Genomic DNA, 26,176 nt, shown 5'->3' on the forward strand with positions numbered 1-26,176 from the left:
TGCTGAATATCTAATACACTATACCCTGAATGAATGAATGAATGAATGAATGAATAAATAAATAAATAAATAATAGGAAAAATCCCAAAACTAAAATGCATTGCATAGCCTTTTCTAACTCCAGCACAGTTTGCACTGTCACTGCACTGCAGTTAAACATCAATAACCTATTCCACATGCTCTCTCTCTCACACACACACACACACACACACACACTTACACTACACACCCCTCAGAAGTAATACACTAAGTCAAAACAGACCTTTAAGATCTCCTGAAGGAAAGCTGTCCTGTGGATCATAGTTAAACAGGTAATCAAACTCCAGCTCCTCAGAGCTCATTTGAGTCAGCTCTCCAGAGAGCCCTAACTCAGAGCTGTCCTTTTCGTAAAAAGAGCTCATCTGCCTTATCTTCAAGTCGCCTCCAAGTCTGAATCATGAAATTACAGAAGAACGGTCGGAGAAACAAAGTGTCGCGCGCGTAAATGTGGAGATCGGAGTGGACGTGCAGCGCTCCGTGCGTTAAAGTGATGCACCCATGAGACGCAAAACTGCAACTTCCGCCCTCACCTTCAGAGCATAGAGATAGAGAGAGTGGGCGTGTCTGTGCGCTCAGGAGGATACAGATGTTGGAGATACAGTAAGTGGGAAATGAACGCCTCCTGTTGATAGCTGACACTTTTTACTGTAACGAGCATTTTAACGGTTTTTGAGCGCAGGTTGTGATCCTAAGTGCTGCTGCCCCCGAGTGTTCAACACAAACCTTTGACAGAAAAGAGCATGAAGTTATGAAGCAATGCACCGTAGTCCAACCCAGCTTTATTAATCAACTAAGCCTAGTTTTCATGTTTATTCGACTTTCATGTTGAATGTGCTATATTACACCCTGATAACATGTCACGTTAATGGGAAGAAGAAAAAAAAAACACTCTCGTGCGTTAAAAAGGATTGCATTTACATTCCATCCATCCATCTTCTATACCGCTTTATCCTTTTCAGGGTCACGGGGAAACCTGGAGCCTATCCCAGGGAGCATCGGGCACAAGGCGGGGTACACCCTGGACAGGGTGCCAATCTATCCATCGCAGGGCACAATCACATACACACTCACACACCCATTCATACACTACTGACACTTTAGACTCTGCATCTACATTATGACGCGTTAATATCTCCCACACAGGCTGATAAACCATTATGTAAATCTCTAAACAATTCCATTGTACTAATTTCCCAGCGCAACCACAACATCCAATAAGGCGCATTCAGGAATTACAGGATGTCAGGTGACAGGGATAGCCTAGTTAGAGATAGTGTATCATAAGCCATAATGCACTTCACACAATAAACTAATCACACACATTATTTCTCATTTGAGATGAGTTAACTATAGCATCAGGTTTGTCTAGAACAGTCTTCCATTAATGATCCATCCATCAAGCCCAACATCTTAGGTGATGAAGCACTAGCGTATATAAGCAAGCAAGTGAGTAGTCTTCATGTCCATGTCTACCTGCACTCATGTCATGTTACTCCTTGAGTATGTGTCGGTTAAGCGCACCTGGAGCCGCGGCATCTCCTTTCGGACGCACAGATGTCGGCACGCGCAGGCAAAATGGACTACTTCCAGACGCAAACTTCATTTGCCAGCTTCTCCTTAAGCGCGTGGGAGAAATGATCCCTCGCTCGCGCTTGCTCGTGTAGTTTTAATACGCGTCCTCGCGCCAGCTCGACACACGTAAGCGAACGCAGGGTGCGCGTGTGGGCGTCCAGCGCGTTATAAAAGCAACGGGCTTCCCTCACGACCTACTGACACGTACTGTAGCATCCACCAGATACAAGACCTAGTCAAAACATACTCATAACGTGCAGCTCAAACCCAGTGCTCGGCTATATAAGGTGTCAGACGTGTACAGGTTATGCTGTTGGACATTCCTGTTCACACATGCAATACAAAAACGGATCCCCCGGTGACGTAGGCTTCACCAAGTTACTCTATAACTTGCAACCTGTCAGGCATTCTAGCTGAGTGTTTTAGCTTCGGACACCATATTTCATTTAGCAAATGCAAAATAAAACAAAGGGGGAAAAAAATCAAATACGTTGATTACCAGTTAATCACAACACTTCTGCACGCGCCATCCATACCTTGATCCATAGACCTCATGTTGTGGTATTGCGCAAGTCTCCAAGTCTCTCTAAACATTTCAGGGAGAAAACAAAACAGTTCAAACTAAAAGTTTAAAATAAAATAAAATCTAAGCGCGTCATAGCAGGAAAAAAAATCGAGAGAGCGAGAGAGAGAAAAAAGAAGAATAATCCCTCAGATGTGTACAAAAAGTCTGACTTCTTTCCCGTCTTGCTCTGAGGATTTACTCTGAGCACCGAGAGCGGCTTCCTTCTCAGCTCGGGCTGTTTATAATATGGGCCAATGCTGTAAAATAACGGGATTCCCTCAGTGTTTCCTCCTGTTTATGCGCGTCACCATGGCGACCCTGGAGCGGCTCCATGTCGGAGGCAGCAGGGCTTTTCCTGCGGAGCCCACACAGCTCAGGAATCCATGACGTAGGCGGTGCGCGCGCTCGCGCCCCAGAAGAAGCCCTCGCTCTCGCGCGCTGCTCGCGCACAAGAAGCTCATTGTAGAGCGGGTGGAATCAGTGGAAGGGAGAAAACAGGAGCCATGTTTAAATACATACACACAAAAATGCGAATTAGACCCAGCTGGGTTTAAATTCGGACGGCGCATTCGAACACAGCGATGTCTTTCATGATCTGGGCGAGAAGAAGGAAAATAGTGTGATTGATTCGGTTACGTTACTGCATTTTCATTCATTTCAAAGTTTCCATTCAGGACAGTGTTTCCTAATGGAAAATTTTAGAGATGCAGGGGATGGGGGCAAAGCCACAGCTGGGGGAAAAAAAGGGGCCTGTGATGTCCAAGCTAGGCCTGGAATGGTATGGCAGAATCAAGGTTTTCGATATATAATTTCTTACAGAAAACATATCCCTGCTGAAAAAAAAACAAAAACAAAAAAAACAACCATATGAGAAACCCTCATAGAATAATTGTTTTAATGGTTATAATGGGAATTGTACCGGTTTTAATGGAAACTGTAATGTGCGGAGTTTGCATGTTCTCCCCGTGCTGCGGGGGTTTCCTCCGGGTACTCCGGTTTCCTCCCCCAGTCCAAAGACATGCATGGTACTCTGATTGGCGTGTCTAAAGTGTCCGGGGTGTGTGAATGTGTATGTGATTGTGCCCTGTGATGGATTGGCACCCCGTCCAGGGTGTACCCCACCTTGTGCCCGATGCTCCCTGGGATAGACTCCAGGTTCTCCGTGACCCTGAAAAGGATAAAGCGGTATAGAAGATGGATGGATGGATGGATGTAATGGTCCCTGTGGGTCTCTACTGGTAATGTGTTGTCTTCTGTTTGTGGCATGTTATGTCTAGTGGATACCATTAAAGACCTACGTCCTTTATACTTCCTACTACATAATGGAAACCATTTGGTAATGGTTTAATGGTTAACAGCTAATGGTTTGTAATGGTAGTTGTAGTGGAAACCATTAGAAATTCTGTGATGGGCATTATATCCTATTCTAGAAATTCTATTGTTTGTTTGTTTTTTCAGCAGGGATAGTTTTCAGACATTTACCTTTTTACATTTATCTGATGTTTTGTTTGTTTTTTTTTTTAAATCCAAAGCCACTATCAATTAAGACCTGGCCTTGATCAACAACCCAACACTGGTAATTTGATGGTGCTGGGATTTGAATTCCCAACCTTCCAATCAGTAGCTCAGTAGCCCGATGCCTTCTACCACTGTTCCGGACATTTTACATATTCGCACAAAATGACATAAAGACATGAACTACACTATGTGGCCAAAAGTATGTGGCTACCGACCAATCACACCCATTTAAGCTTGCTGAACAACCCATTATAGATTTAGTCCCCCCGTTGCTGTTATAATAATCTCCACTCTTCTGGGAAGGCTTTCCACTAGAATTTGGAACAAGGCTGTGAGGATTTGTACTCATTCAGCCAGAAGAGTATTAGGAGGCCTGGTGTGCAGTCGGCGTTCCAGTTCATCCCAAAGGTGTTCAGTGGGGTTGAGGTCAGGGATCTGTGAAGTCCACTCGAGTTCCTCCACACCAGCCATGGCAAACATGTCTTCATGGAGCTTACTTTGTACACAGGGACATTGACATTCTAAAACATGTTCGGACTCTTAGTTCCAGTGAAAGTCTGAAAACTGTTTGGTCTTCTTGTACAGGACAGAAATTAAACATGGATGTGCCGTACTGTATTTTATTGATCTTATTTCTGATTAGGGATACTGCTGCAATGTTAGGATGTGTATTTAAAATGTTGTATCTAGACCCCTTGCAGGTTCTTTGGCTTGTCCTTCTGAAAGGTGTTGACTTGGCCTCCAAATTCCCCAGATCTCAATCCAATCAAGCATCTTTGGGTCAGCTCCAAGTCCGATCCATGGTGGCCCCACCTCCCAACTTTCAGGACTTAAAGGATCTGCTGCGAATGTCTTGGTGCCAGATACCACAGCCCACCTTCAGAGGTCTTGTAGAGTCCATGGCTCAACTGGTCAGAGCTGTTTGGCGGCACAAGGGGAACCTACACAATATTAGGTAGGTGGTTTTAATGTAAAGGCTGATCAGTGTGTATTCTCTATTCCAAATACTTCCTCTGGTTTTTGGTTCTCCGAGTTTGTAGAAGAGCAAACATAGTCATGCTCTAAACAACTTTAAACACAAAGTTTATTTTAAGTATTTATAAAGTTTATATTCATTACCCACTCAGAGCGTTGTCCTATAAAAACGTTGACCATTACACACTGTAACGATTGTACATGACTGTTATTTACAGGAACAAATTAATTTTCTGCTGTCATTATTTATACTTTGCTCTGTTTGATTTTGCTACCATGTCATACATTTTTCAGGATGGTTCATATGCCACGTGACACTGGAATCAACTTCTGTCCAATCGATACAATCCACCCATCCATTTTCTATACCGCTTATCCTACTGGGTCGCGGGGAATCTGGAGCCTATCCCAGGGAGCATGGGGCATAGGGCGGGGTACACTATGGACGGGGTGCCAATCTATTGCAGGGCATTCACACACCCATTCATACACTACGGACACTTTGGACACGCCAGTCAGCCTACCATGCGTGTCTTTGGACTGGGGGAGGAAACTGGAGAACTCGGAGGAAACCCACAGGGTTTTACTGAGCTTAATGAAGATTTTTTTTTTTTTTTCACAGTTTCACCTCACGTAATTAGCTACGAGGGTCTGAATCTTCATATTAGTGCAATACATTTCTGACAAAAGTTTTGATTTGAATCAGCAGATTTCAGTAGACACTGCTTTCTTGTCATACAAAACTTTTCAAAACTGTATTTTTTTTGTTAGCATTTTTATTTAGCTCATAGGAAAGTGTTACTGCTTCTCTATCCTGTGCCTGTTTATTGGACTTGGCAAGTTCCCAGCAGATCAAAAACAGTGCACACACAGTAGTAATTTCATATTATACCAACATCGGAAGAAGCAGTACATATAGCAGACTGCTCGATTCTGAAACTTTAATTGTACCTGGTAATGAGTTTTAGGCAGTCTAGGAGTTTCACAGTGACATGAAGCCAAAGTGCCTTTCTCATTTATTACCCTGTCTTTGAAGCATATTTAATGATAGTCTTGAACAAGTCGTTAAAATTCAAAGAAGTCAAATAAATGTGTTCTGGTAAACTTCCACAATAAATGTTTCAAGAAAATGTGATGAGGCACATTAACAGCTTCTCTCAGTGCCCTATGGAGGAAGCTGCTGAATGTTGGGATATCGTCACAAGCCAAGATAAATGACACTGAGCTTAGAGCAGAGACTAGGCCCCTTTGCCTCGGGTCTGTTTAAAAAAAAAAAAGTTTTTGCTGGAAAACTCAGTGATATGTGACACTGAGTTTCTCTCAGATGAATAGAGCGATATGTTCTGCATGCTTCCCACACTGAGCTCTCTGTATACAAAATGAACATAAGTTTAACATGGACAAACCTCTAGTAATTAGTAATATTAAAAATTATTTACTTAATACATTTACTATATATATATATATATATATATATATATATATATATATATATATATACACACACACACATTATCTCACAAAAGTGAGTACACCCCTCACATTTTTGTAAATATTTGATGATATCTTTTCATGTGACAACACTGAAGAAATGACACTGTGCTACAATGTAAAGTAGTGAGTGTACAGCTTGTGTAACAGTGTAAATTTGCTGTCCCCTCAAAATAACTCAACACACAGCCATTAATATCTAAACCGCTGGCAAAAATGTGAGTACACCCCTAAGTGAAAATGTCCAAATTGGGCCCAAAGTGTCAATATTTTGTGTGGCCACTATTATTTTCCAGCACTGCCTTAACCCTCTTGGGCATGGAGTTCACCAGAGCTTCACAGGTTGCCACTGGAGTCCTCTTCCACTCCTCCATGACGACATCACGGAGCTGGTGGATGTTAGAGACCTTGTGCTCCTCCACCTTCCATTTGAGGACGCCCCACAGATGCTCAATAGGGTTTAGGTCTGGAGACATGCTTGGCCAATCCATCACCTTCACCCTCAGCTTCTTTAGCAAAGCAGTGGTCGTCTTGGAGGTGTGTTTGGGGTCGTTATCATGCTGGAATACATGCTGGGATCATGCTCTGCTTCAGTATGTCACAGTACATGTTGGCATTCATGGTTCCCTCAATGAACTGTAGCTCCCCAGTGCCGGGAGCACTCGTGCAGCCCCAGACCATGACACTCCCACCACCATGCTTGACTGTAGGCAAGACACACTTGTCCTTGTACTCCTCACCTGGTTGCCGCCACACACGCTTGACACCATCTGAACCAAATAAGTTTATCTTGGTCTCATCAGACCACAGGACATGGTTCCAGTAATCCATGTCCTTAGTCTGCTTGTCTTCAGCAAACTGTTTGCAGGCTTTCTTGTGCATCATCTTTAGAAGAGGCTTCCTTCTGGGACGACAGCCATGCAGACCGATTTGATGCAGTGTGCGGCGTATGGTCTGAACACTGACAGGCTGACCCCCTACCCCTTCAACCTCTGCAGTAATGCTGGCAGCACTCGTACGTCTATTTCCCAAAGACAACCTCTGGATATGACGCTGAGCACGTGCACTCAACTTCTTTGGTCGACCATGGCGAGGCCTGTTCTGAGTGGAACCTGTCCTGTTAAACCGCTGTATGGTCTTGGCCACCGTGCTGCAGCTCAGTGTGTCAGGGTCTCGGCAATCTTCTTATAGCCTAGGCCATCTTTATGTACAGCAACAATTCTTCTTTTCAGATCCTCAGAGAGTTCTTTGCCATGAGGTGCCATGTTGAACTTCCAGTGACCAGTATGAGGGAGTGTGAGATCGATGACACCAAATTTAACACACCTGCTCCCCATTCACACCTGAGACCTTGTAACACTAACAAGTCACATGACACCGGGGAGGGAAAATGGCTAATTGGGCCCAATTTGGACATTTTCACTTAGGGGTGTACTCACTTTTGTTGGCAGCGGTTTAGACATTAATGTCTGTGTGTTGAGTTATTTTGAAGGGACAGCAAATTTACACTGTTACACAAGCTGTACACTCACTACTTTACATTGTAGCAAAGTGTCATTTCTTCAGTGTGTCACATGAAAAGATATAATCAAATATTTACAAAAATATAAGGGGTGTACTCGCTTTCGTGAGATAATGTATATAGGTTTACACATATACCGCACTTGCCCTTTAATTTAGCTTTGCGTTTTAAAAATTTCCCCTCAGGAATCTTATCTTTTTCCACAAACAATTGAATTATCGATTCTGAATAGTCAGAAGGTGTTGATTCTTTTTTTTTTTTTTTTAATAACAATAGTTTCAGCTGACATGTAAGATTCGGTGCAGATTTTATGTTACTGTGCTCTTCTAATAAGTTATTTATAGTATCAGCTAACACACAAGTTTGCCTGGTGGATGCTCCATATAAACAGATTAAAACATATATTTGTTGATGTGGTGATGTTTTCTGTGAGGAGATCATTTTGGAAGGAGTCTCCAGGGCCAAAACTTTGTAACAGTCTGCTTTGTGTTTTCTCAGTAATCAGCTGACTGATTAATAATTTTTTTAAAAAATACATTTTAAGGGAAAGAAGAACAGAACAGGCTGGTGAAGCAAGGACTGTTTATATCTGCTATAATATATAAGAGGTAACAGGAACGAACATGTTTCAAGCATATTCCACAATATTGGACGCTAGAGATCCTGATCCTTTCTGCTCTCCGGACCTGCCCGATCCGTTCGGATGCCCTACCTCTGGACGGAGCTCTCATCTACTTCAATTCCACATGGACGTTCTCGCTGTGGTTGCTGGGACTACGGTTGTTTCTAAGGCCCCGGGACTGCAATTCCCACGTGCAGTTTTACACTCAGGTCTCCTTTAGTGAACAGTGGACTAGTTCAACAAACAGACTTCATATAAAAACCATAATGAACTTTCCTTTACTTTCACACTATCCGTTGTGACCCAGATGATGATGGGTTCCCTTCTGAATCCGGTTCCTCTCAAGGTTTCTTCCTCTTAACATCTTAGGGAGTTTTTCCTCACCACCGTCACCACCGACTCGCCCAATAGGGATAAATTCACACGCTTAAAATCTCTATCCTGTGTTTATATGTTTCTGTAAAGCTGCTTTGAGACAAGGTCCATTGTAAGAAGAGCTACACATACCAAATATTAAATGCAATGCAGAGAGGGAGACATCCTATCCCCTTCCAGGTGGGCAAGCATGTTTCCCCCCCTTTTTAATGTCACTTTCCATTACTGTTACGGAAGTCTCAGATCCTGCATTGTTTGGCTGTACAGTGCTTCAGGGTCCTGATGGCCTTATGTGTTTAAGTAGCCTCAGTCCATGCAGTGGAACTGATATATTCAAATGAATTTGGTAAGTCTTATGTAAAACCTTTGGAATGTTTTAGAAAAAAGAAAGTCGACTCTTTTAACAATTTTCTCTTCTGGTGCATCACTCAGGGATTGAATGGCAATCTGGGAGGTGGTGGAGCTGTTCATCTTTCACTGGTGCGCACAAAGTCAGAAATGTACCTTTCGACTGATGTGTTACTCTGTTGAGTTCTAACCATCATAACAATGTCATCAAAACGTGTCTCTTTCTGTCCTAAAGGCTTGATCAGGCTACAATTAGGTGGACAGGGCATACGTTTTCAGCCTTCCTATTTGTCAGTTTTTGCGTTGGAATAATATCAAAATATCTCCTGAATCTTTTCCGGCCAAGAAAACTATACATGAAATGCCTTTACTAACAAAATTAACATATTTTGGTTTCATAATCAAATTGATATGCACAGCAGTTAACCCAGCAATCGCTATGACTGGATGGATCATCTTGCATTTTCAGTAACCCCTTTATCATTGGTCGGTGTTACATGGATCCGGAGCCTATGAGACACCGTGATGGGATGCACACACATTCGCATACTCATTCCCAGCTACCAGCATTTTTTGGGAGGTGAAGCCAGAGGAAACCTATATAAGCCGCGTTCACACATGGCATTAACATGATCCTATTGTAAGTGGACAGTGCTAAGTACAGGTGTGACCTATACCTTCAGAGGTGGTCTGACAGGCATATGACCAGGTAACATTTGAACGCAAAAGCATCCCAGTGTGTCCACCTAATCGACTGAAGGAATGCCTAATTGACCGCGTCATCACCCTAGGAAGAAAATATATAATTACTGGGTGACTGTTTGGAAACTGAACTGAATGGTAGCAGTCTCCACAGCTAGGCTAATGCATATAGGAGACGCTATGACAGCTTCTTTCATTGTCTCATCTCCTGTTCAATTAAAAGTTTCATTAGCAGACCATGCAATCGAAACATTTGAAAACACCCTATAGAGTTACACGAGATAGGATTCGGAGGCCATTTCTGTGTGAAATCAAACGCAGAGAAAGACTGGTGTAATCAGTGTGCGCGACACCTTCCTCCAGCGGAAATGACGTATGGAATCCGATCCCAAGTGATCACTGGAAACGCATTCAAAGTGCCATGTGTGAACGGTTACGTGTTTTGGCTACCTGCTTGATCGGATTGCTTTGGACCAGGGGTGGGCAATCGTATCCGGAAAGGGCCGGTGTGGGTGCAGGTTTTCATTCCAACCAATCAGAAGCCACACCTGAATCTATTGAAAGCCAGGCTCAACTGATTGAACAGGTGGAATCAGGTGTGCCTCCTGCTTGGTTAGAATGAAAACCTGCACCGGCCCTTTCTGGATAAGATTGGACCCCCCTGGTCTAGACGGACATTAATACCAGGTGTGAACAGGGCCATGGACATGAAGAGAACATCTGAAACTCCAAACACACAGCTGTTACACATCTGTAAGTGTTGAGGGCAGTGGTTTCGCAACGGTTAAGGCTCTGGGTTAATAATCAGAAGGTCGGGGGTTCAAGCCTCAGCACTGTCAAGCCGCTACTGTTGGGCCCTTGAGCAAGGCCCTTAACCCTCTCTACTCCAGAGGTGCTGTATCATGGCCAAACCTGTGCTCTGACCCCAGCTTTCTAACAAGGTAGGATATGCAAAGAAAAGAATTTCACTGTGCTGTAATGTATACGTGACAAATAAAGGCATCTTCTTGTGAAATTCTATTCATTAACATTGCATTATGCCCCGCAATCCTACGTCCTAATTAAAACACAGAACAGTCAGTAATATGCAGGTGTTATAATAATAATAATAATAATAATAATAAAAAAAGAACAACAGTGCTGCTTAATAATTCAAAACTGAATAAGGCTGTTTTCCACTCAAACTGGACAAAAAAGTGACTTAAGACATTTTTTCAGTGTTGAGTTCTGTCAATTATGTAGGACGAAACACCACTGCTGTCCAAGCTCGGTAAATCCGATCCGCAAATGGCTGTGTGAAGAAATTTAATGCATGGCTTCACTGGGAAAAAATGAATTAGCTGGTATTTTTCCACACCAGTAGGAACAATCATTTAAAGCAGCTGAAATAAAATCTAGTATCCCCTCACACAAAAAGAATCTATTCAAAATCCTGACCTGTTTCCAGTGTGAATGGGAAAAGACAAGTCTGCCCCGATCACCCACACAGGGATTAATGCACAAAAAGTGTCTGTTTCTGGATTTATCCTCCACGGCTGTTTTTACGAGGAGTGGTGAGACTCTGAAAGCGTGAGATGGAGAGACAAACACCAATCACTGTCACTCCTCAACGATTCTTTCTGTCACACCCTTGGGATAGGGTTGATAGGAAAACAGCTAAATACATAAAATAGCACTTATCCTAGTCAGGACAAGTCAAAATCGATACCGACACCAAAACACGAAAGGGTGGGTGCGTGTTGAAGGATATTAGAGGGAGAAAAAAAAACAAAAAAAAAACAACCCAGTATAATATAAACTCACTGGACACTTTAATAGGAACATCTGTTTATTCGTTCAGTTATCCAATCAGCCAGTCACGTGGTGGAAGCGCCATGCATAACATCCGAGTCTGTGACTGTAGCCTTCGATTCCTGTTCTTGGCTGACACGAGTAGACACTTCTGCTGTTGTTGTTCCGAGACGCTTTTCTGTTCAGAGTTGTAAAGAGCGATTATTTCAGTTACCGTTGCCTTCCTGTGAGCTCCAACCAGTCTGGCCATTCTCCTCTGACCTTTCTCATCAACAAGCCATTTCCACCCGAAGAACGGCTGCTCACTGGATGTTTTTTTTTAATGCACCGTTCTGTGTAAACTCCAGAGACTATTGTGCGTGAAGATTCCAAGAGATCAGCAGTTTTGTCTGGCACGAACAACCAGGCCACGGTCAAAGTCAGTGAGATCATATTTGTACCCTATTCTGATGTTTGACACGAACATTAACAGAAGCTATTGACCTGTATCTGTGTGATTTTACGCACTGCGCTGCTGCCACATGATTGGTTGATTGGATAACTGCATACATAAGCAGTGGTAGAAGTGTGGCTATTAAAGTTGCCAGCAAGTGTACAAACAAATAACACGTATTTATTACAACTAATAAATAGCAATAAAATTGGAAACAGCAATAAGATTTTTAAAAAAAAAATTAGTTTGGTGCTAAATGTCACCAATAATGTTGGTAATTACCGAGCATAATTTAAACTGCCTTATTATTTTCATTCGTTCATTCATCTTCGGTAATAGCTTTATCCTGGTCGGTGCTGGATCCGGAGCCTATCCCTGAAACACTGGGTGTGAGGCGAAAACACACCCTGAGTGAGACGCCAGTCCTGTCCTGTTATATGACTACAACGTAGTGCTAGAACGTAAATGCTAGAACTCACCTGTATAACAAACACTAATTATAAAGCGTAAACAAATATACCCAACAGCAAGGAATTACAGGTTTTTGATCACTTGAACAGACCTAGACAGACATATACACACAGACAATTAGAGGGAGAGACCCGAGGGCAATATTCTGCATTAATCCAAAGTGCTCTTGGAAGAGTGGAGACTTCAGATTGTGAGGGAACCTGCAGTGCGATAAAGCAGAGACATGCATTTTATCATTGCAAACACATACTTTAAAAAAAAAAAAAAAAGAGTCTAGTTTCTACATTACACAGCAGAGATTGAGATGTGATCTGCTCTCACCACATGCCATTAACTCACACATGCCCTTCTACAATGTTGAAAAATGCACCAAATTATTTTTTTCAAATCTGTTTATAATTACATTTAACTGTTGTGCTTCAGTAGAGTTACACTTAGTGTTATCAGTTAAACAGTGGTTCCGTTATCGGAAAACTGAAAGGAGCAGCTTTACCTCTGACTGGTACGAAGCACTAACACTGGAGACTCCTTCCAGAAACAGTAAATAAACATCTCCTGAAAGAAAACATCACCAGAATTGCAAGTACCCACTTTTTTTTTTTAAAAAAAAAGTGCTTTTAGCGTTTGTCCGCCATTCAAAGTCCTTGTGAGCGGTTGCTATAGAAACCGTAACGTATTAGAGTGAGAACAATGATTTGACTTGCAGCCGTATAGCTCTCAGAGCTACCGTTAGAGGAGATGAATCAACACCTCCGGTCCAGTCAGAATCCAGAATTCAATGTTGCATACGTGTGAAACGTTGATCTGAACTTTATCATAATGTTGTTTGACCCAACTAACAATCGCCACGAGGTTATGTGCTGTGTGAATGAAACAATAAGACGACCTCAGGATTGAGAGCAGTAGACGTCGTTGTTCCAGCTTGCAAGCTAGGGGTAAAATACTTGAGCGGGGTTTCCTCAGCAGGAGTAGGCGTACAAGGAAAATCAAAGCGTTCTTGCTCTGCCGGTCTATAAATAGACCTCGTCTAGGGTGTGTGCACGCTCAGCAAGTATCTCTTTTGTGCAGGCTGTCATCAAGCAAATCCTCCGATTCTCTCAGGACAGGAGGAGAGGAATGTGATAGTAAGTGCAACCCAACAGGACAAGTCCAAATCCGTCTGTGGAGATATTGTAGTATTTTATCGTGCCGTGTACAAAAGATGACAGCGCCATGTTTGTGTAGGCGGTGCTGGGGATTCCATTAAAGCTGGAATCTTTACATGTCATGACAATATTTTAATGTCGTTTAAGGGAAGGGGGAAGAATCTGGCACACAGGAAGTGACGCAACAATGTTTGGAAGCTGGGTAGCCGATAAATTGGTTCACCAGCCTCATACTCATACATACTTCGACTCGTACTTCTTGCATAAGAACAGTAACGCAACTAGGAAGACGCACGTTAAAAATGGGGATATGCGATTTAGGATCGCCTTCCATACGCTTCTCACAATGCTTTGATGGAATTCTTGTCAATTCCTCCTGAACTGATGTAACTCGGTCAGGTTTGTTGGCCTCCTTGCTCAGACAAGGTCATGGCTTTGCGATGGCCACGCCCATACTTTCACCTTTTTGTAATGACTTCGGACGTATGCTTAAGACGTATGCACAGTCCTGCTCGAACACCCAGGTTTAACTTTCTGGCTGATGTCTTGCAGTTTGGCTTCAGTATTTCTAATTTTACTTCCTTGTGAAACACCCCCACAACGTTATGCTACCACCCCCATGTTTCACAGACACGATGGTGTGATTCAGATTAAATACTCATCCTTTTTACACCTAGGTGTTCGTCATGATGATCACCTGTAAACTTCAGTCTGTCTTTATTATGCCTTGCTTTGGACTACGGCATAACTCCTTCACCAGCATTTTTCCGTCGGACCAAAGTTCGTTCATCCCTGGAAGTTCGTTAGTACCATTTGTCCTGAACGATGTCATGTCTGTGCGGTCCCAACATTTTAAATATTTGCATACATTTGTACAGATGCTCGTGGTAGATTCAAATGTTTGGAACCAGACTTGTAGAGGTCCATCATTTTTTAATCATCTGGATAGATAGATGGATGGATGATAAGCTGATCGAGTTGCTTAGATTTTTCAAGGGCGAAAAGGCATGCTCAATTAACTCCTAAATTATGCCATTATCCAATCAGAAGCTTCTAAAAAATGACTGCATCCATTTCTGGTATCTTCCAGACTGTATGAAAACTGTTGGTACATCCAATCAACGCTTAATACAGTGTTTAAAAAAAAGACAATACTAACTGGAGAGTTTGGAGGAAATGTGAGAAACACTATTACCTCGATCCAGCTAAAAACATCACATTGTAATGGCTAACATATTATGTGTATGTGCATTCGAGTGGAGCCATCACTACCATACCTCACTCAGTATTTTTCCACATTGTTAGAGGTCTGAAACCATCACGGGACCTAGCTGTTCATTAGGAGACGGAGCTACAGATGTTATGGTTCTGATTAAAATTTAGCTCAATGCCAACGGCTCAAAAGAAACATTTCCATTAGAGTGTGTTAAGGAAAGCAATAAATAAACTATTTGCAGATGTGCTAATGTGAACTGTGAACAGATTTCGCAGGATTACAATTTATTCACGTTATATAATCAAGACGCCGACACGTCTATAAACTGACTGCTTGTGAGACTCCCTCTCCTGGTGAACTCTCCTTCTCTCTCTCACACACGTACACATACAGACAGACAGAGACAGAGAGACAGACAGACAGACAGACAGACAATCACACCTTAAACGCAATCCATGATAAGAAAACACCATCTTTATTTCAACACCACTGAGACTCGGTTATTTTATCCCTTTTTTTTTTTTTTTTTGTTCTGCAGTTATTCATGTGCAAATTCCAAAACAAATTAGAAATGTTAATAAATAAAATCCGTTTTTTTTTTTTGGTTATTATTTACAATAGCGCAATTCACAATTCACCGATTAATAAAAAGTAGTCCTGCCATTTACAAAACAAATAACAACAACAACAACAACAACAACAGCAGCAACAGAAATCACATGACATACATCGCATTGTATTCTAGTCTAGGTCCAGCTGCAAAGTCATCAGCAGTTCAAAGAACGTGACCAAAAATCAAAGCAGAGAACATATCTGTGACAATCTACACTTGCTTCAATACCTAGCAAAATACGTTGCTTATTTGAACTATTATTCATTCGGTGATTATTTACTGCAGTACACATGATTTGTTTTGCACAGGAGTTTCGGGAGAACACGATCGTGATTTAAATTTCCCTTCATTTTTTAAGATGTTCCCTTCTTGAATGTAAATGTTTTGCAGCAAGGAGGACAAACTGAAGTCCTGATAAGACAGAGAGAATGTTTTGAATGCAGAGGTGCCAACGCTGCTAATAAAATAAAATAACCTAAAAAATCCTGCGCTTTTACAGATCAGAGACCATCGCATCGCCTTCTTGTTTTCTATTGGTTCGCAAAACTGAGGCTTGTGAATACACTTGTTAAAGTTCACCTACAATAACACTATTTTCATCTCGAGTTAAGTCGCAACTTGGAATGATGTCATTTTCGATGGGAGTTAAAGCTATACAGTTTAAAAAAACAAAAAAAAAAAAACACGGCCACATTCATATTCAATCTTTGTTAGCAAAAATCTAGCAAGCTAACTGAATATATTCCTCCTGAATAACAGTGAACTGTATAGCTAAGCTAATATATTTGTGTGTTGACTGATCTAAAGATAATACTAGTATATACAGTGTAACTCATTTAAAATTAAATTAGGTATTCATTGTTTACTGTTGATGCTCCGTGCAGCTCAGGGTTAAGCAGACCAATCCGAGTCGGAATTCCATTTCCTTTGTTTTTTCCTAGTCGGAGGTCAGAGTTACGCGTTTCAGTCGAATGCTGCATAAAGTCATGAAGGCGTGAAACAGGACTAGCCGCTACCAGAAGTAAAGGCGCAACTTGTACATCCCTCGTCCTTTCCCCTTCGGTGACTGTTGTCTTTCCGAGGAGAGAATTGAACTCTTGTTTGGATCGTTGCGTTAGTTAAAACGGCAGAAAAGTGTAGCGTTCGCGTGTCTCTGTGAGAACGGGTCAAAAACCGTAACTGCCATGTCGAAAGCGTAACTGTTGGCACCCCTGACTGCAAGAGAAGCGGTCGATATGGCACATGGTCGAAGTGGTCGCTACTGTTATCTTACAAAGAATGATATTTGAATCAAATCCACACACTGAATACAGTTAGTCAATATTAAGTGCACACATTAGATCGTTTAGCTCATGTACAAACCTGATATCATGGGGCCACGTGAAATGTAGACGCGCAAAGCGACTAAGAGTAACTGTGATATCTTCTATAAGGACGTAGACTGAGAGTAGTAGAAGTGTCCATCAGGGGAAAAGCGGTCAGTGTTTACTGTCTGAAATCTACTCTTTCATGCACTGAGAGAGAGGGGAACCAGAGGTCACCACAAGAGTGGACACGGCTAGAGGGACCAGAAAGGGGAGCTGTAAGCTAAAATAGCGTTTTGTTTGTGGTGTTACACTCACCATGGTCTTTAAACAAAACACACTGGTATTCAGTAACCTTACGCCCAAACCAACACCACCGTCTGAAACAACACAACATGCTAAAAAAAAAAAAAAAAAAACCCAGCCCGACAATACTACAGGGGCTCGGTGACGAGAAAGAATGACGAGATCTGCATCAACACACCTACACGATCACACACACACACACACATTCATCACGGCTTACGCTTATATAGAACCACTTTAAGTTTATATTCAATATCAAGAATACTTTCCACAGCAATACCTTTCAAACGTTAAATCTTTGTTCAAACAAAATGAATGCGTCTACATGTTACGTTCCTCATTCACACGCATTTCTTCCCCTTTTCCCTTTCTTGTTCGCAAAATAAATGACCTTCAAATTCATTTCTCTCAGGCTTCTCAAAGGCTCTGGTGCACACCACAGCTACAGTAACCTGCATGTTTAGCCCTCACTAGTGACTCAGCTATGATGGCCCTCTAGGAGCTCAGCTCAGCTGCATAGCTTTGGGGTGACTGCAAATGGCACAAATGAGAAGATTCGTAACGGAATCGTGCGTTATGTTTGAGACACAACCATCGAGAATGGTCCTTGACATCCTCGCTGCCTTTAATGCCGCGTCTAAGCAAAGCCTGTGCAGATCGCTCGAGTCGCCTACACAACAACAAAAATAAAAAAAATACAAATAAATAAACACACCCCAGTAACGTGTCTTTCTGTTCATAAAGTATTTCTTGCTGATGAGCTCTAGGAGGTCAGCTTGGAGTAGCTGGGAGGCGAGAAGCGTCTGCGCAGGTATTTCAGGATGTACAGTGGCAAGCAGCTGACCAGCGTGATGGCGGTCACCTTCCAAACGAACGACAGCGTGGTGATGAAATACACATCTGTGGGTGGAGGAGAGGAAGCGGAGAATTAGAAACGCTCCCGGGTGATTAACTCCGTTTTTATTTGTGAAACACTTTGAACAACAGACGTTCACACAAAGCGGCTTTACAGAAATATGGATGCAGATTTAGATTTAGATCATGAATGAGCGAACCTGAAAAGAAAAGAAAAAAACATGAGGAAATATCTACAGTATTGAGGTGAGATTATCCACTGGAGCAAGGGGGTAAAACATTTTTGCCAGATACGTATTATTATTGAACACACAGGTTTCTGTTTTCTGACAGTTTGTAAGCAAGCCTACATATGATCATACTGTATAGTGCAGTGAATACACTGTGATACGGTAGACTCATCTGCAGTCTAGACATGTCCACATGCCTGAAGCTTGCTCACAGACTTCATTAGTAAAGACTCCATTCATATTCTTGTGCTTAATCACTTAAATTCCTGCTGAATAAGCCTACGTGACCAGTTCTGCATCAAAGTTTAGGAAGCAAGTGTGTGTAGTCTGATCAGAAGATCAGAATGTTTCTGATTACATATGAACCTGACATATAAAGTCAGACGTCGCTGTTTTGCTCCAGTGACTGTACAGCACGCTGTATATAATAAGGGACATTTATATATGAAAAGTGTTTGCCTTGAATACTTCATACAGTTCTGTTAATAAGTTAAAACACCCCAGGCATGAGTGATGAGTTAAATCACATGTACCCCCCCCCCAGTTTTCTATTACAATAAATAAATACATAAATAAAAAAAAAACATTTTTTGGTATTGTATTTTTTTTTTCCAGTTTGATTATATCAACCACTATGATAACCAAAATCAATTCAAGTTTATTTGTGTAGCGCTTTTAACGACGGACATTGTCTCAAAGCAGTTTTACAGAAACGTATAAACACCGGATTTACTTTATATGTCGATTACGTCTTTATATGCTGTAATCGTAATCGTATGTTGGGCCTGTTAATACACACTCCAGTAAACTGATCACGTCAGAGGTTAAGAATCTTCATCCGTGCCTTGTTTCTTTGTAATCATACATCACTTATATTGAACAGATAAACCATCCATCTTCTATACCGCTTTAATCTTTTCAGGGTCATGGGGAAACCTGGAGCCTATCCCAGGGAGCATGGGGCACAAGGCGGGGTACACACTGGACAGGGTGCCAATCCATCACAGGGCACAATCACATACACATTCACACACCCCGGACACTTTAGACACGCCAATCAGAGTACCATGCATGTCTTTGGACTGGGGGAGGAAACCGGAGTACCCGGAGGAAACCCCCGCAGCACGGGGAGAACATGCAAACTCCGCACACACAGGGACACGGTGGGAATCGAACCCCCGACCCTGGAGGTGTGAGGCGAACCACCACGCACCCTTGAACAGATAATGTGTTACTTAAATACGATACAAATAGAAGGCACACTAGTTATTCGTTCATTTTTTGCGAGCAGGCGGTTTCATCTTTCATGAGGGCGATTGCTCAGATATCTTATAACCGACTAAATCGGTTAGTATATGCAGGCAGGTACAAACAAAAATAACTGCACGAGCTTGATTTTAAATTAAAATGAATAGCAGGCATATCTATTAAAAAATTAAAACATTAAAAAAAAATGCATGCAAATATCTGTAGCACTAAACTGATACACATTGTGTCATTATGTATAAATAGTCAATGTGGTTCTTAGTTCTTAGAGATCCTTGGTTTGTATATTTGGTGCATGTCTGCACTGACTGGCGAGATATTAAAATATCTGAAAAGCAAAAGAACTGCGAGAAAATGTAACACCACTAGAAATTCGGAAAAGGTTCTACAAAGATATCCGAAGATTTGATGATGCCAAGCTTCACTACGCAAAGTCTGATAAAGAAGTGGAAAGCCAGTGGTTCTGTGGATCAGACAGACCTCTGATTTCTGAGACAACCGCCAGGAAAAATGCGTTAGATGCAACAAAAACCCCACAAGCAACATGGTCTTCTCTGAAAAAGTGGTGTGTCTGTTTCAGAATGTACAATAAGGAGACACTTAAACAAAAATGGGCGGCATGGTGGAGTTGGCAAGAAAAAAAAGAAGCCATATTTGCGCCCACACCACAAAACAGCCCGCTTGCAATATGCCAAACAGCATCAACAGAAACCTCAAAAAATCTTGAAGTAATTTGGAGTGATGAGACAAAAATTGAACTTTATGTTCACAACCATAAATGTTATGTTTGGAGAGCAGTCAACAGGGCCTACGATGAGAAATGAACCATCCCTACCATGAAGCGTGGGGGTGGTCTCTGCTGTCTGGGGGGGGGGGGGGGGGGGGGGGGTGAAATTTGAATGCAAGTTGAATGCAGTGGGTTATCAGAATATGTTCTGAGGAAATCTTGAATGCCTCAGCCCAAAAGCTGGACATGAACTTCTCAACTTAACAATCCAAAGAATAGGGCAAAGTTCACCCTTCAGTGTCTTAAGTAGAAGAAATAGGTTCCACGGATCTTAGCATCACTGAGCCACTTTGGGGAGAACTGGCACCAGAAACAAAGCCTGTTAATACGTTTGATTGTATAACGGCCATCATGTGCCATGAGGAGTGTGTCCCTGCGAAGGTCAAATGTAAGCCTATACTGCCATGGGAACAAATCTGGTATGTATGTGAAATTTGGTGTGTTTTATGATTCCCGTCTTCCACTACGTAATACAGATATATGGATTAACCCTAGATGTTAATATCCAATTTGCTAACCGCAGACAGAATCATTTAGTTCTCCATAAAATAATCTACCTGTGTCAAACCAAATACGAGAGGAAACCACTTCTTGGGAAGAACACTAGTATTTTCAGTCGTAAAACCCCCTTACGCAGGTCGTGTGATAAACACACAGACCTTGGACACAGTGGTGATCTAGCAGGAAACGAGCAGAGGCGAGTGGTATTTCCTTCAGTATGGTGTCCACGGTACTGGTCACAGTCCGTGTGGGCAGTGTAGAATAGTAGCAAGCATCGATTTTGGAAACACGTTAGGGGGAACGCTGTTTCCGGTGAACTCTTGGGTTAGAAGGGAAATGGTGAGCGGGAATGTGGCCACATTCCTTCACCTGGTTTAAAACTCTTTGACGTCAGAATTGTTTAAGAGCAAGAGGATGTCACGATGCGAAGTTGCTATGAGACCTTGACCGATACCCTGACATGTTGCATGACTGAAATTCCACAAACTGGCATAAGGACATAAACATCGGTAGATTGTAACAAAATAACACGAGTGTTTTGTTTTTTTTTAACTTTGGTTTCATAAAGTAACGTCAATAAATAAGCAAAATTAGACATGATGAATAAAGTAATATTACGACGACAGTTGAATTTTCTATTTAGCATAAACTTTAGCGAGCGTATTTGTGGATGCATTCTTACCAATGAATTCGTGTAAGAAGACGAGTGAAGCGATGTAGCAAGCCAGACTCAGGAGCTCGGCCACGATCATGAGCCAGTGCCACGTCTGCACAGTAAGCGCCACCATGAGCAGCTCGGTTAAGATCAGCGAGGTGAATGAAATTGCCACGATGTGCACAAACTCCGACTCAAAGAGCAGCAGAGCGCCGTACATGATGATGCTGCCTGCAGAGCACAGAGACCAAACAAAACATTTCTATCCGGGTCTACAAACATGAAGAACATGATTATATAACTACTTTAAAAAAAATTTTTATACCACAGCACTGCTGAATTCTCAAATCTAGTTGGTCATAGTGTTGAATAATTTCTAGAACAGCTCTGACAGTAGTGCAAATCAGGGCTTTATATTAATGTGCTCGTTCTAATAGGTGTATTGTTTCTGTGGTAACAACTAATTCACTGGGACTTGTATGGCAGGTGCTCTACATAACTGAATTACACTGTTAATATATGCTCAGGGATCGCTGAAAAAATACAATTACGGACCCTAACTGATTTGTTGCTACTAGACAATATGTTATCCCAACATTGCAAAGGGTACCGCTTATCCTATACAGGGTTACGGAGGAGCCTGGATCCTTTCCCAGTGGACTCGGGGCACAAGGCAGACAGCCCATCGCAGGGCGCAACCCATTCCCACACTACGGACAATTTAGGAATGCCAATCAGCCGACAACGCATGTCTTTGTACAGGGGGAAGAAAACCGGAGTATCTGGAGGACACCCCCGAAGCATGGGGAGAACATTCAAACTCCACACACACAGGGCAGAGGCGGGAATCAAACCCCCAACCCCAGAGGTACAATGCGAACATGCAAACTTATTAACAGTAAATGGGCGACAGTCATTAAATGAATGCCTACAAAGTCACTAATGATCGATGAACTGGCAGATATATATATATATATATATATATATATATATATATATATATATATATAGATAGATATATAGATATATAGATATATAGATATATATATAAAAATAAATAATCTGCTGAACCTAGGAATACCTGAAATCACTGATTTGCAATGTAACAGCTTTACGTCATCTGAACAAACTAACTACACTATATGGCCAAAAGTTTGTGGACATCTGACCATCACAACCATATGTGAGCACACAATTATATAGGATGTCTCTGTATGCAATTTCCCTTGACTTGAACTAACGGGAGAATGGGATGTTCAAAAAGCAAATGTGGCTGTGATGGTCAGGTGTCCATAAACTTTTGGTTATATGGTGTGTTTTACAGAAAGGAAGGCTGCATTTTTGAGACTCCATGCTTTACTGTCTTTCAGAAACAGGAACAGAGCCATTTTCCATGTTTTTTGGTCACTTCCCCCCCCGCCACAGCTTCCCGACATAAAATATTAACGCGACATTTGAGTTCAGGACAAAAACTTGTCCGTGGATTAGCAGCAAAAAAATGTATTTAACATGAAGCATTTAACTGAATGCAAAGTGAAACACATTTGAAGGAAAATTTATCCAGAAGGCAATTTATGACATGGGGGAATACCTTAAGAAGGGAAAACCTGCCTGAGAAAACAAACAAGGTTTAAAAGTGAAGCTGGTTAAAAAAAAAAAAAAAAAAAAAAAAACAGACACCAAAGAATTAAAGAGAACATTAAGGAGGGTAGGTGAGGTTTGGGTGTAGCACTTGATTTGCCATGTAACGCCCTGAAATGACACAAAAGGCAAAAGTGGAAAACCACCTTAGGTTGTTTAACGTAAACATCAGACACTATTCAAGCGATCCAGGGGAAACATGTGGGTGAGTTTTGTTTGAGTAAAGCAACATTCCCTGTATGAGATCCTCAGTTCTGTCTCATTGTCTCAACTTGGAGTTTCTCTGTTTTCTTAGCAAATCTCTGCACTGCCTTTGCAAAGTCATGCTTCATTTAGAGGTAGAAATAAATAGAACACCCGGTGTCTTGTCCAGTGAGGTCTGCTCGTCACGATGCGTGTAAAACATTTCACAGTGCAATAAAATGAATACATTCATCTTCAAATCAGCTTACCTTGGTAGATACTGATCAAAACCCATATGAGGAACGTTTTGTAGGAAAGTGGTCGACCCTGAAATAATAACAAGGTTAAGCAGAGTCAGGATAAAAGCTTTCCTTTTGCAATTCGCTATGAACAAAGAACGTCAAATACCTTTAGTAGATCCTTGTAAAGTTCAGGATAAAGCATAGCCACCTCAGACTTGACATCCTTATCCAAAACCAGGGAGAAGACGGGGAACATGGTGTAGATCGTCGAGTAGCTACAGAACGTGGTATAAACACGTTTTAAGAATCACCAGGCAAGTCTTTCAATAATCTGCTAAACAATGCCTTGCATAAGTCTAGGCACTGTAAAGCAGATGTGTCAATACTTGGTAGAACCCCCTTTGGTTGCAGTTACAGCTGAAACTCTTTTGGGATTTGTTTCTCTCTATCAGTTTTGCACATCTGGATCCTAATATTTTTGGCCATTCGTCTTGGAAAAATTTGCTCAGGCTCTGCTGGTGAATAGCAATTTTCTAGTCTTACCACAGATTCTCAATCAGTTTGAGGTCTGCCTTTAACAAGGTCATTCTACCACATTCAGGTTCTTGGGTTTGAACCACGCCAGTGTAGATGTGGCAGTATGCAGCATGGTCTTTGTACTGTTGGAAGGTGAACCTCTGCCCCAATATCAAGTCTCTTTCAGGCTGGGACAAGTTTTCTTGAAGGACTAAAGAATCTGACCAGTTTCCCAGTCCCTGATGATGAAAAGCAACCCCACAACATGACGTTAAAACGGACATGCTTCACTGACGGGATGTCCTCAAGACGACGAAGCGGTGTTGGGTTTCTGCCAAATACTGTGCTTTGTGCCAAGTCCAAAAAGTTGTGAACATTTTCCTCATGTTTGCTGAGTCTCCAAGCATATCTTTTGTCAAACTCCAAACTGCTAATGGCTTTCTTCTCACCCTTATTCCACAAAGCAAACCTTTGAAGAATTTCCAGCCTACGGCTGTCCCATCTGAGCGGTGGATCTCTCCAGCTCTTTCAGAGTTACCCTTGACGCTTTGGTTTCATCGTGGACGGCCTCCTCTAGGCAGAATCGTAGCTGTGCCATATTCTACCGGTTTCAATAATGGATTTAATGGAGCTCAAAGCTTAAGGATGTTCAAAGTTTGGGACATTTTGTTTAACCAGACCCTGATTGATACTTTTCCAGAACTTTGTCCCAGGCTTGCTTTGAAGAATGGCCAAAATGCAAGGATCCAGATTGATTGATACACGGATTTGTATCTGACAATTCAATTACAATTAAAATGAGCAGCGCAGGAGAGCTAAAGAAACAGTGACTTTTTAACCACTATTTCTAACTGTTAGTACAACTGAAGTAATTTTTCAGAAACTTATTCTTACGACGTACGGACTATCGACAAGATATTCTTTCATGCCATTTTCTGTTTGCGACTCTTTTCATCCCTGCTGTGACGAATTGAAAATGAGGAATGGTTTCTTAGCCTTGACTCACCACTATAAAACTATGGGTCGATTTTCTTCAACCACACACTGCCTTAGAAACGCTGATACACAGTACACAAAACTTTGCCCCGAGAATGAAATGAACATCTCAGCTCATAATTTCTAGCATTACAAAGGAGCTATTGGTGTTCATCAACTTCCATGCAGTCAGCACTGTTCGAACTTTTTTTCACTGTAACAATACTGCAGCTCAAATCAAATGTCACAGCAGTATGCAATGCATAATTGAAATGCCAGTGAGATTTCACTGAGTGCGATGAGTCACCACAGCTGTGCGAGTACGCCACTCACCCGATGATGAGAAAGCCTTGGTAGAGAGGAACTGATGCAAAGTAGAAAACCGAGGAGAAGACCGCCTAGGGAAGATCCAAGCAGAAATTTACTACTGTGCATTATGGATGGGGTAGTTCATCAAAGCATTTTTTGGCTCACACATGTACTCCAAACCAGTTATCCACTCCCATCAACTGTATTAACATGTACAAACTTAAACTAGCATCGAGTATAAACGTTTTTTTTTTTTTACAAACATGTTTCGACAAATACTCTGCCCACTTACATTTTTTGAGTCTTTCCATTGGGACAGTTATAAGGTAGGAATGTCGGGATAGTAGTACGAAATGTTGAACGCCGAGGCTGGTGAAAATCAAAGTCATCATCTAGTGACTGTAAACCTAAATGGTTAGCCTATAAAACGTTCCCTTTCAACCTCTGGCCATTCTCCTCAACCCAAGAGACCCAGGTGGCCTGGTAGTCCGTTCTACTTCCTTATGCTCCCGAACCACCAGGACCGTTTCCTTCATAACTAGTTGAAGCTATACAGTATATCAGAATGATCACGAGGGTTCGTAAGATGTCCTGAAAGTGAACCATGCCGGAAAATAACAGATACCGCTAGTAAATAGTGCTGATATTATTGACTGAGGATGAAAATAGCTTGAGAATCACTTTCCCATTCTCCTCCTGTTTAGGATTTGAGAAAGGATTCTGAATACGTACTTTATGGCCAAAAGTTTGTTGACATCTAACCATCACACCCGTATGTGGGCCTTCCCCAGACTGTTGACACAAAGTTGGAAGCACACAAATGTATAGGACCTCTGTATGCTGTACCATTACGATTTCACTTCACTGGAAATAAGGGGCCAAAAGAGGTTCCGAGTATGACAATACCTCTGGGCACACGGTGAGGTCCACGAAGACATGCATTTCCAAGGTTTAAAGGAAGAACTCGAGTGATCTGCACAGAGCACTGACCTTAACCCCACTGAACAC

General features: G+C 41.9%; 2 protein-coding genes across 8 annotated transcripts in view; both read right to left on the bottom strand.

Annotated features, from left to right (window-relative positions):
• Positions 1-3,223, bottom strand: part of nfatc2a (nuclear factor of activated T cells 2a) — a 29,593-nt gene extending 26,370 nt beyond the window's left edge. For 3 of the 5 annotated variants that reach the window (XR_008387874.1, XM_053642962.1, XM_053642963.1), the window contains exon 1: positions 263-497. Coding sequence is in view for 4 of the 5 variants with exons in the window: in XM_053642962.1 (XP_053498937.1) it covers positions 263-401 (139 nt within the window). In the remaining variant the exon portion in view is untranslated. Of the gene's footprint in view, positions 1-262; positions 498-1,560 lie in introns of those variants that run through there. The other 2 variants (XM_053642965.1, XM_053642964.1) reach the window with 2 other exon arrangements.
• A 6,715-nt stretch (positions 3,224-9,938) lies between these two features.
• Positions 9,939-26,176, bottom strand: part of LOC128619081 (probable phospholipid-transporting ATPase IIA) — a 56,480-nt gene continuing 40,242 nt past the window's right edge. The window contains exons 24-29 of one of the 3 annotated variants that reach the window (XM_053642960.1): positions 25,193-25,257; positions 23,535-23,643; positions 23,396-23,453; positions 21,330-21,533; positions 17,724-17,908; positions 9,939-12,979 (exon numbers count right to left, since the gene is read on the bottom strand). In XM_053642960.1, the coding sequence (XP_053498935.1) occupies positions 17,772-17,908; positions 21,330-21,533; positions 23,396-23,453; positions 23,535-23,643; positions 25,193-25,257 (573 nt within the window). In that variant the 3' untranslated portion in view covers positions 9,939-12,979; positions 17,724-17,771. Of the gene's footprint in view, positions 12,980-15,239; positions 17,909-21,329; positions 21,534-23,395; positions 23,454-23,534; positions 23,644-25,192; positions 25,258-26,176 lie in introns of those variants that run through there. The other 2 variants (XM_053642961.1, XM_053642959.1) reach the window with 2 other exon arrangements.

Source organism: Ictalurus furcatus, chromosome 15, assembly GCF_023375685.1.
Source record: "Ictalurus furcatus strain D&B chromosome 15, Billie_1.0, whole genome shotgun sequence".
NCBI lineage: Eukaryota > Metazoa > Chordata > Actinopteri > Siluriformes > Ictaluridae > Ictalurus > Ictalurus furcatus.